Source organism: Apaloderma vittatum, unplaced genomic scaffold (genome assembly GCF_000703405.1).
Source record: "Apaloderma vittatum isolate BGI_N311 unplaced genomic scaffold, ASM70340v1 scaffold42303, whole genome shotgun sequence".
Lineage (NCBI taxonomy): Eukaryota > Metazoa > Chordata > Aves > Trogoniformes > Trogonidae > Apaloderma > Apaloderma vittatum.
Genome location: NW_009707228.1, coordinates 6,529 through 18,038, shown reverse-complemented (window position 1 = coordinate 18,038; position 11,510 = coordinate 6,529). Strand labels below are relative to the sequence as shown.

Sequence of the window (11,510 nt, the reverse complement as noted above, 5' to 3'; positions counted from 1 at the left end):
GGCCAGTCTAGGATTCCATGAAAAGAATCCATGCAAGCAAGGAATCCATCCCCTCACATTCCTCGTCGCCTCTTCTAAAAATCTCCCGTGAAAATTCATGAGACTCTTTCTTTCAGAGTGTGTCTCATGTCTATTAATATTGCTAGTGTCTAGCTCACACTAGGAAATAAAACCACACAATAATCTATCAAAATCCACCAATAATATTAAAATCCACCAAGCCTGTAGCTGTAGCTGTATTTCTATCAATTATTCTGCACAGCAGAACGAGCTTGAAACCTCCCATTAGAGTGTCTGTGAACTGGGGAGATAAAATGTCATTGCTCCACAGCAATAAGTTGAGGAGACGAAGCCTCTCTCTCCCTTCTCGCCTGCAGAATGACGAAGCACTCGCCTCCCAGCTAAGATGCAATCAGAAGAAAAAGCTGCCTGCGATGTGGTCAGATGCCTACCTGTGGCTGGGTACTGGAAGCAGGTGGTGGAGCAGCGGAGAGCCAGAAATCCAAGTCATCTCCCTGAATTTCAAGAGAAAACAAAACCCATTATGGCTGTTTTGATTCCACTCTGGTTTAAAATAGATAAATCAAATTATCAACGAAATTAAAACCTTAGGTTTTCACAGACACGCATCACTCCAGATGCTCATACACAGCACATAGTTCAAGAAGCTAAACTTGGACCTTGGAGCCCGCTTCCAAACCTGGCCAGAGCTGCACCTTCAAGAAAAAGGGCATCCCTGTGGGGTATTTCACAAGAAGGATACGTCAAGTCTTCAGAGTAACTGACAGCTGATGTCAAGTTTTGTAACTGAAATATTTGGAAGCATATGAGGGACAGGATGCAGAACTATAGTGAGCTCTGGATATTTAGCCAAAAGAGTTCCCCATTTTAAGAACAGACAAAATACGAGCAAACTCAGCTTCCAAATCTGAGCTGCAAGAGCCGCTTGTGTAGGCTGCAGAGTACGCTGAATTCTGCTAACTTACGAGGCCAAGTAAATGTTATGTTTAGGAACAGAAATCTCTAAATTCCTGCTCTTACGGCTGTAAAAATTTCAGGAAATAAAGGCTGAAAATATTCAGCTGTTTGAATTGTGAGAATTGATTGTTTCTAAGCAACAAACAGAACACAGCAATATATACATCCCATCAGAACAGTTTTGAAAATACTTCAAGTCTTGGAGAATTACCTTCTTTTCTTCTTCCTCCTCTACTACCTTTTTCTCCTTCTCTTTCTTCTTTCCTTTGTCTCTCTCTTTTTCTTTGTGTTTCTTTTCCTTCTTTTTGGGTTTCTTGCTCTTCTTCTCTCCCAGGGGAGCTTCTGTGTCTGGTGACTTCAGGGTCTCCACGTTTCTGTGTCTCTGCACTGGCAGCTTCTCGCTGTCTGCTAAGGGTCTTAAAAAGAAAGAGACCTTTACCCTTCTGCAAAGAGTCTCCCCAGGCTCAGATTATCTGCTGGATGTCCAAGACAAGGTACGTGTTTGTTTTTAAAGAGTCGGGCCCCAAAAATGTTAAATCAGTGCTACTTCTGCACCTGAAATTTCTGTTACTGCAGGTAGTGCCCTCATGGATGAGTTACTAGGAATTGTTTGAGGGTGACACAGTCAAGCTCTTGCTGAAACCTGGTCACTCTTAAAAGTGGTAACGACCCACCTGCAGAACAACAAACACACTGAGCGTTGTGCTGAATTTCTGTGGAACCGCTCCCAGTGGAAGAGCAAAGATGTGAAACAACAGGAAGCATTTGCGACAGTGTGGAAATTCAAGCAGTGGAATGATAGCGCGGCTCCAACAGCCCTTGAAAGGACGTGCTTTTTGTTGTTATTGGTGAACACAGGACTCCAACTGGAAATTACTTCAAGCAATAAATTGCTTAATTTTGGAAGTTTACGCTATGACCTTTACTCTACCATTATATTTTAAATACTCGTGTTTAGTTTCAAATGGCTGTTTCCAAGAAAAAAGCATGAGTAGCAGTTCAGATTTATACTGTATCCCAAAGCCATGACTTGGGGAAATCACAGAACCACAGGATGTCAGGGTTGGAAGGGGCCTCGAAAGATCATCTAGTCCAACCCCCCTGCCAGAGAAGAAATTTCTCCCATTTTTGTCACTCTCTTGTTCACCTATTGCCTTTTTTTTCCCAATTTTTACAGCTTTTACTTAAGATTAGTTTTGACATTTGAGTAGCAAGCAAGTTCAGGAAGATTTCTAGTGGTCTCATCTGCCTTTATTTTCCTGCTTATATTGCATGAAGAACCAGACCCAATTAATTTCTCACTCTGCAGCAGACACTGTAAGGACAAGACAGACCCGTCTGACCAGCAAACAGATCTTCACTTTTAGCTACTTCACACACACCTGCACAGGAACAGGGATGAAACAGACTCACACAAATCTGAGGGTCAACGATTTCAATAGTTTCACCACCCTTCACGTACCTACGCTGGCCATCACAACCAACCGAAGGGCAAGCACTCAGCAAGATGTTCTTACCTGGCAGGCTTCCCTGAAAGCAGACTGCGGGTGAGCATGACACAGACAGAGCAGTGCGAGCACAGAAACAAAAGAGAGAGGACAGAGACATGAGAAAACTTGACAGGAGAGCACACACCGACTCACAGGAATGGAAAGAGAATGGATGGAAACAACACCCAAGACCAGAAGATGCCTCCTGGAGCACAGCGTTCAGGAACAGCTCTGCTGGAGTGTTTTCTACACTGTTGAGGCTCATTATGGCAAGTACGAGGTCTACAGGCAGAAATTAATTTCCTTTTATACGCTTGCCCTCTGCAGCCACAGAGGAATGTGACCAGCTTATGGGAAAAAGCAAGTTTTTGAGAAATGGTTCTTTCAGTTTTTAAAGATGCTCCATTGCTTTTTTGCAAGGGGCCAGAGCCCTACAGACCTGAGAACTGCGGCACAGACTTTAAAGTGGGTATTGATGAGAGACAGAGGTGCTACACGTGCACACGTGTGCCTTCAAAACTTTACAGTGGGCATCCACAAGCCAAAAAACCCAACAGTTATTTTCAGCGTGGCGATTCTGTAAAATACGAGTTAAAAAAAAAGCCCTCTGGGTGCAACGTGTAACAGCCTGCTGCTAACCGCCACGTGGCGTGCAGGGACGCGGGCTGTGCCACGCTGCAGCCTGGGCTGCTGGAACCGTCACCAGTAGCTGAACGGGGACCAGACTCTGGTCAGAGTTATCACAGACTGCTCGCTCGGCCACATTAGAAACACATTTTTCAGCAGTGGAACTACAGTCCATGGACTGGTGAAGCGATGGTGATGCGGGGCGTGCGGGCGCGCCATGCGCACGGTGGTTGCGAGATGAGCACGGATGAAGGAGCTCACACTCAGCACAAGGCAGGTCAGATCCGAGAGACATGGGTACGCCCAAAAGCTCAGCCCAACTCTCGCACGCCTGATCCCGGCCACGCTGCTTGTGCTTCCAGACTCTTGTCAGTCACCAAAACGATTGTGCGGTCCCTCCCCAAACCCTCCACTACTTCCAGCTTGGCTTTTGTCGTCCGTGCTGCAGAGGGAATCCAAGCCTGGATGATCCCATGAGGTTACATCCAAGACACAGCGAGAGCCTTCGCCTTCCTGCCTAGCACACTGCAGCCTGTTGAGCCCCAGACCTGCCCTCACACGTTCAGGTTCACAATTAAGAAAATCCACGTGTAAATCTGTCACTTACTTATCGAGATCGATATCAAGTGCCTTATATGGATCATTGGGATCTTTGTCGTCTTCATCGCTGGGCAAAGCATTCTGCAGGAGAGATAAGAAGAGACCACCCGGTGCAGAAATAACCCCCAGGCAATTTCAAAACTAAAGCTTTACATTGCCCAAACCACATTTTTAAGATTGTTAACCCTGGCACAGGCCAGCTTGCAGTCAGGCACAGTAAGTTGTAGGAACAATGAGCTTTAATGCGGCATCTAGTTCCGAGATTAATTTAGAACAGAAAACCATTCTTTGTAAACGGCAGGATTTGAACTGCTGCTGTTCGGTTTTGATTAAAGGAAATTTTAGGAACAAATACAGATTACATCATTAGCATGTGCAATTAATTATCATCAGCTGCAAACCTGCTGACTAGACAGCAAGTTAATGTCAAAGTGAAGCAGCAGAGCATAATAAATGAAGCGACTATTTGGACAGCGTTACTTTTATAGCAGAGATGCATATTGTTTGTTTTGTTGGTTGCTTTTTTTTGGTGTTTTTTTAATAGCTTCAGTGGCAATTTTTGTGCACAAAGATAATAATTTCTTCTCCTGCAAAGAATAGCCTAGCATCATTTCAATCAGTCATTTCTTAAAGAGCTTTGCAAGGAAACAGAGCTTTTGAACTGCAACAATATGGACTGGCTGGCAATTCTTAGGAAAAAGGTCTCTCAAGAGATAGCTCACAGATAAACCCCACAACTCAGACAACCAACCAAAGTAACTGACCTCTGGCATCTCTTCTGTGATGATATCAACATGGTGAGCCGGAGCAATATCCTCCTCACTCTCTGTGTGCAAAGAGTTATGGCGATGATGTTTCCCTCTCTTCTCTTTCTTCTGTTTTTTCTTCTTCTTGTCTTTCTCCAGTTTCTGTTTATGTCTTCGTTCTTCTTCCAGTTTCACATACTGGTCAGACATAGGCATTCCTTTTTTTTTCATTCCTGCGGGGGAAAACCAAACACCCTCAGGGGACCTTAGGAACGTGGAGAAATATCTGAGGGGTGGGAGTCAAGGGGAAGGGGACAATCTCTGCTCAGTGGTGCCCAGCACCAGTGGAGTCTCCTTGGGACCTACTCCCTTCATCATCCTCAAAGCTCTCCGTTGGACTCCCAACGGAGAGCTTCGAGGATGATGAAGGGACTCGAACATCTCTTCTCAGCGGTGCCCAGTAACAGAACGAGGAATGATGGGTTTAAGTTAGAACATGGGAAGTTCCACCTCAACACGAGGAGAAACTTGTTGGCTGTGCGGGTGCCGGAGCCCTGGCCCAGGCTGCCCAGAGAGGGTGTGGAGTCTCCTGCTCTGGAGACTTTCCAACCCGCCTGGACGCGTTCCTGTGGGGCTGCCCTGGGTGACCCTGCTCTGCCAGGGGGTGTCACTGCATCATCTCTAGAGCTCCCTCCCAACCCCAACATTCTGTGATTCTATGCTCCTTCCCATTTAAAAATCTGAAGGAGGAATTGCTGGGCAGGAATTATTACTCCTGCTTAACTGAGTTTCTGTAATTAATTTCAGAGGTTAGCTGCACTTACCTGGAACTTTTAAGGGGACAGAAAGGTCGATCTGAACCACAGGTATATGTTCCACACCTGGAGTGTCTTGGTATCGCTGGGAAAAGGAAAATTTGTTACATCCTGAGCACTGGCCACATCCAAATCTAGATGAACAGACACGTTGCAAAACAACAAGCAGTTTAATCCTTTAACTGAACATTTTAAAGGATAGGAATGGAATAGCTTACTACTAAATCCTGTGTGGTAGCATCGAGCATTTTAAAGCTCATTGATAACTATTAGAGAAGACTCTCCTAGCTACGGAGTTTTAACCCTGCTGCTGCCCCGAAGGCGGCTCGTTGCACCTCTCTGAAGAATTTTTGGATTGTGTTGTATTGGCAAGAACTTCCAAAGGTAAATTTTGAGGTCTGAGTTGAGGAAAATGAGGCAGTCCTTTGAATATACCTGAAAAAGGTTACGCTGAGACCACAAGAATCTTTTCATCCATAAAACACGCTGCCATGGTTAAGAATTGGTGTTAATGAAGTGCCTGGCAGGTTGAACCCTTCCATCATCCAAAGCGGGGACAAACTACCCGCACAGGAATTTGTGACACAAGGACAGAGAAGAACTGTATCACTACGGCTTTTAGAGAGTCCTTGCTGAAATATAAACACCACACTCGCCACGACAAGTTAATTCAGGCTGTTCCAAAGTGCCGCATAATGGGAGCTGTGACAATTACTGCTTCCTCACTTCCAAACTTGAGGTCCAACAGAGATTCCCAAAAGCTGGCTGCTCTAGGGGAACTGGGTCACTTGGGAGTTTCTCAACACAAACAAGACTTACAAAAACTTGTCAGAGACTCCACTTCAGTCGGCACGCTAATAAGTGAGCGGAACTGCAGTGGGAATAATCAGAATGTCCCAGAGGGAAGCTGCAGCTCTGACATTCAGACAATTCTATGAGACCAGCAAGGTATTTTAATTCAGGCTCACTCACCTTCTGTGGGGAAGGAGAGCTTTTAATATAAAACGGGTTGTTTGCCTGTTCTTGTTTCCGGGCTTCTCGACGCTAAAAGCAAAAAAAAAAAGTATTCGTAGTTGGAATATTTGTTTAGAAGCAAAGAGAAAAAAAAGGCAAAGTGCAAAATATAATCTCCCCGAATTTCTGGAACAATACATAACTACTAGACTAGAGCACAGCAGCTTGCATACGATAAACCAGCAGGATGTACCTACAAGTACTGTTAGTACTATAACCAACAATCCTTAGAACACCCTGTCTTTGCTTTTTAATTGTAAAGGTAGCAACTCCCCAAAGACCAGACTTCAACGGCAGTTCAATTGATTCCATTTTTGTTTTCAGCAGGGGAGGAAGAAGAGAAGATTCTTATCAATAAAAAGTCTTCTTTATGAAAACAAAAAGGTCAGAAGCAGGAAAGGTGTTTTCACTACTGAGAACTGTCGCATCACGGGAGTTCATAGAAGCTGCTGAAGTCCGTGAGTGAAGATGCTGCTGCTTTTTCTGCTGATGCAGAGCACACAGAGTAACACAACTAAACAGACACCAACAAAAGTGTCTACAGAACCAAATCGTTGCAGAGTATGGCACAAGCATCCATCCTCAACACCCGGTACTGTGAAGCGCATCAGATCCCCACAGTTCACAGGTTAGATCTTTACAAGAGCTCAGAATGCCTAACGAGGGCCTCCACTTGGATGAGACAGGCAAGCTAGACTTTTAAGAGAACTTTATATTGCATGTATTCCACCATACCTAAAAAAACACACCCGTATTCAAATATACGTATTTCGCTCCCATCAAATCATCTGATTTCCCGAGCCACAGAGAGCAGGATGCCTCCCTGGCTACACCGAGACCCCACACCAGCTCCGACTGCTTCAGCAGCACTTCCAACATTACTCCTGAACTACGCAGGGAAAAGCATTTTAACATTCACTCACTCTGGCCAGTTCCTCTTCATCTATTTCTGGCTGCCTATGCCTGGAATGCCTTTGTTCCTCATCATGAAAAATTGTTTTGGGCTTTTCATCCTCAGACTCGCTGTCTGACGGCGGCTCATTGATCCAGGCATCAAGGTCCAAGCTGGCAGGAATTGCAGTAAACAAACACCAAGCATTTCAGTGTTTATCAACACATACGTAGCTTTACTATTGCAGAGTTTAAAAGTTTAAAGAAGGCTCTGGGAGAGAGAAGCAACCTTACCCCTCTGGAACCGGTACTTTCTTCTGTGCTTTGGGAGCCACAGGGTTCAGCTCCCCAGCAAACAGGGCTATCACTTCCTCAGCTACAGGCACCTCTTTTATTTGGAGCTTCTGAATGTATTTTATTAGTTGCAAGATGCAAGAAGCCTAAAAACAAATGCAGAAGTAATTTCAGACTTAATGTTTACACACTGAGGCAAAAAAATCAACCGCAATGGACAGCAGCAGAAATAATTTCAGAATTAATATTAAACTGAAGCAAAAAATCAGCTGCAATGCAAGGCAGCAGAAGATAACTGTTCTGTGCCACTGAGGGAATTAAGAGAAGCAGCATGAACTGCAGGCTTGGAGCAAACGCAGAAAAATCCAAGTTAACCCTCTATTCCAGCTGTGTCCTTTCCATGTCCTCACACGCCTGAGCAATTTCAAAATTCAATTTTTTTTAGTGTAACTCTTGCAAGCAGTCTTCAAAGGTGGCATTGAACTGGAATAAGATCCAGGCTCTGGCATGAAATGTCACCACCCTCCCTAGTCGAGTTGGAGATTCTCCCTTGCCACGTTACACGAAGCACAGAGAACAGGCTCCCCTCCAGCCACAGCGATGGCTCATACAGAAAATGCTCCAGTTCGAGCATACAGAACACGCACATCCACAGAATGTGCTCCAGTGCAAAACGAGAGGCTTTGTACGATAAATCCCAAAGGAATTTTGTTCTCTTACCCGCTCCTGAACTTCTAGATCTGCGCTCTGTACAAACTGAGGCAACCGTTCGATCATCAGCTGCGTGATTTCCTGAGCAGCTTCCTTCTCCCCAGACTGCTCTTTCTGCTGGAGGATGGACGCGTAGAGCTTCACCATGTTCTGCACATAAACTGCCTGGATGTGGCCTGGCAGAGTCGTAACTTTAGGCCTCAACATCGCTTCTAACGTCTGGTTTGCTTCCTCGAGGTGTCTATAAATCCAGAGTTGGAGAGGTGAAAGACAACCATTGAGAAATGCCAACACTGCCTCAGTTTTCACAAAGAAATTTTCCTAGAGAAGAGTCTTCCTAAAATCTCAGTTGCAGTACAAAGCACTACAGAAAGTCAGGGCAGATACAGAGACACCATTTGCTCCGTATTTTCCTCTTCCAAATTAGGCTACTAAAATGGCACAGAAGAATTTAGAGCTTTATTCTCTTAGAGAAGGGGAGGGACACCTGTTCCCACCTTAACAAGTTCATTATCCCCTGCCTGCACTAAGCTCTGTGCTTTTAAGCGCCAACTCCATTGGCAGGTGGATCTAGTCCCCACCTCTCAACAATCATTTATTGAACACAAATAAAATCCAGTAGGCAATGCTTAACAGACAGAAAAGAATGCAGCTCATAGCAGACACTTTAATAAATCTTGTGCTCTTACTCAAAATTTTCTGCTCACAACTAAATGGAAGATGTACAAAAAAGTCAGCAGTCCATTAAGTTCCCTCAAACTAAAAGCTAAAAATCAAAGTGTAAAAGGAGAGTACGTCCTCCTGCTTCTTAAGCTACGGTCTTCTTTGCGGAACTTTTTACACTAGTCGAAGATCCAAGCCATATCAGAGTTTTCTACACCATCCCCCCTGCTAGGGGAACTGGAACCAGTGCTCAGAGTGGCCATTGCAAGGAGACACCACATCAGACGACAAAGGGAGACCACGGTATCCCGGTCTGTCCAACTCGCCAAACCCCAAATCTGCACACACAACCACAGGCAAAACCCCATCTATTTCAGATAAAAGGCAATGGTGGCACGAGAACTTTGAAAATTGTTCTACTCTGAGTACAGAGGAGTTTTGAGCAAAAATTAAGACAACTTTTAATTCTCAGGAAGAACAGGGTTCGCAAACACCTTTCATCAAAGGCAAAACAGGGAGGAAAGCAAAAACTAATTCAGTCAAATACGGACATTTTCCCTATGATATAAATGGGGTTAGACCTTAATGGTTCGGTTGTCTCTTCAGTGTCTTAAGATCTTACAGCTTATGCCCACCACTAGGCCATCCTGCAGGAGTGGGCAGCACTACAGAGACAAGAAAAAAGACCAGATATTCCAAATGAAGTGTCTGTCTTGGTTACAAACTGCCAGGGACTCTACAGGGTGAGGGAGCAGGAAAGAAGCAATAATTTTGTTAGCTTTAAGGTGCCTATTCTGAACTATCCTTCTCTCAAAAGTACGTTTCAGCGACCAGAATCTTTGTCTGAAGGAAAGCACATCAGGCTTTCTGGCTGCACTTACTCAGAGAACTCTCCGCATATCCAAGCAGCAGCATAAAGCACCTCACAGATGCCGTTTCGCTGGGTGTTGCTGGCGATGAGGTGAGCGTTGTCCAGGAGCATTGCCATCTGAGAAACGGCAAATTTGCGAATGGCTTTAACTCTGATGGCTACATCTAACATCTGAGCTGCTATAAGGTGCCCGTGCCGCGTGCCTTCCAGCCGGGTCAGCTCCACCAAGATGCTGATGTACCTGCAAAAAGGCAAAGGGACGCGATTTGATCAGCCCCCGGTCGCACGTTACCGTCGCCGATCATCTCAAAGGTGACACGTAAAAAAAACCACTGACCATTCGAAGTTTGTGATATATTGATAATTGGACTGACTACAGATATCTATGATTTTGGTCAGCAGCTCATCCCGGTACGTCGTCCCTTCGGCTTTATCCACGTGAATCATCAGTTTCTTCACTATCTCCATCAAGTTCTTCTTGGACACCTGTTGAAGAGTTATCGAAGGGCTGAACCACAACAAAGCCATTTCCCGTACTGTCAAACTCTCCTAACTCCATTAAGACAGCTGCTGGCTCTCTGATGGGCCTGTGACATGCAAGAATCTCTTTGGACAGCCCCAGCTTCAGTTACAATCGAAAAAGAAACCTGTTTCTTTCTTTTCACCATTGTTACTAAAGCAGAGCCAGCACAGGTATATGAGATGATGCTGTGGGAGAGCTGAGAATCAGAATTGCTAGGAGCAACACAGAAATCCAGGAAAAAAATCACCTCCTGCCAGATTAGCTAATTTAGGAGTTTAAAATGTTTTTTCTTTTTAAGCGGAACAAATTTAAGAGTCACTAACATTCCACAGAATTCTAGCCTTTCAAAACGCAGCTGCATTAACTTGCTCTGGAAACTTATTTGTTTAATAAAGCAAGCGAAATATTCAGCAAATGTGACCAGTTGTTGTGACTCGCCGCTTCCAGCTACAACCTTCCAACAGGTACATGTTAGTGATGTCTTTAACAAAAACACACGTAACGATTGTACGATGCAGAACTGTTCTGCAGCACTTCCTCAGAGGCAGAGTTGAGCAGAACGGTGAACTCCTTCTCCCAGGTTATCTTCTGACTGAAGATAAATCCAGCAGCATTTAACCTCCAGGAACTAAGAACGAACTCCAGGTCTCTTTGCAACACCACCACTGATCCTGATCGAAGGCTGTCGAAGTTATTCTCATCTCACGAGCAACACCAGGAAGCCACAAGACACAGCGTGGTGATCGCTTTGTGCACAGGGGAGGGGGCAGCACAGATTCTTGAACGAAAGGCACTTTATGATACAAATCACCATATCACAGCCATTTCAGAGATCAAACGCTGCCATGACAAGATCGCCTCGCAGCCAACGCACATTTTAATAACTGCCCTGCACGGCCACAGAACGTGTGTGCGAGAGCGGTGGCACGCAGGAGGACAAAGCGAGATTCTGCGCACGTCATTAAAAGGCTTAATGAAGTTTGGTGATAAAACAGCTTCAAGCCATGTTCTCCTGTTGCTTCCTGACGCTCCGGGTGGTTTCCCACACTGAGAGACAGGGACCTACTGGAGAGAGTCCAAGGGAGAGCTACGAGGGGGATCAAGGGACTGAACATCTCTGCTGGGAAGAGAGACAGAGAGACCTGGGGCTGTTCAGCCTGGAAAGGAGACGGCTGAGAGGGGACCTTAGGAACGGAGAGAAATACCTGAGGGGTGGGGGTCAAGGGCAAGGGGACAATCTCTGCTCAGTGGGGCCCAGCAACAGAACAAGGAATGATGGGTTTAAGT

At 45.2% G+C, this 11,510-nt stretch overlaps 1 protein-coding gene across 1 annotated transcript in view; it reads right to left on the bottom strand.

Moving 5' to 3' along the window:
• Positions 1-452: 452 nt before the first annotated feature.
• AP3D1 (adaptor-related protein complex 3, delta 1 subunit) overlaps positions 453-11,510 on the bottom strand; it is a gene marked incomplete at both ends in the record, with an annotated part of 17,020 nt that continues 5,962 nt past the window's right edge. Inside the window, 11 exons of the mRNA XM_009866081.1 lie at positions 453-515; positions 1,190-1,394; positions 3,703-3,776; positions 4,460-4,659; positions 5,266-5,341; positions 6,229-6,300; positions 7,194-7,335; positions 7,456-7,601; positions 8,176-8,407; positions 9,711-9,941; positions 10,038-10,186. Coding sequence (XP_009864383.1) covers positions 453-515; positions 1,190-1,394; positions 3,703-3,776; positions 4,460-4,659; positions 5,266-5,341; positions 6,229-6,300; positions 7,194-7,335; positions 7,456-7,601; positions 8,176-8,407; positions 9,711-9,941; positions 10,038-10,186 — 1,590 coding nt within the window. The remainder of the gene's footprint in view (positions 516-1,189; positions 1,395-3,702; positions 3,777-4,459; positions 4,660-5,265; positions 5,342-6,228; positions 6,301-7,193; positions 7,336-7,455; positions 7,602-8,175; positions 8,408-9,710; positions 9,942-10,037; positions 10,187-11,510) is intronic.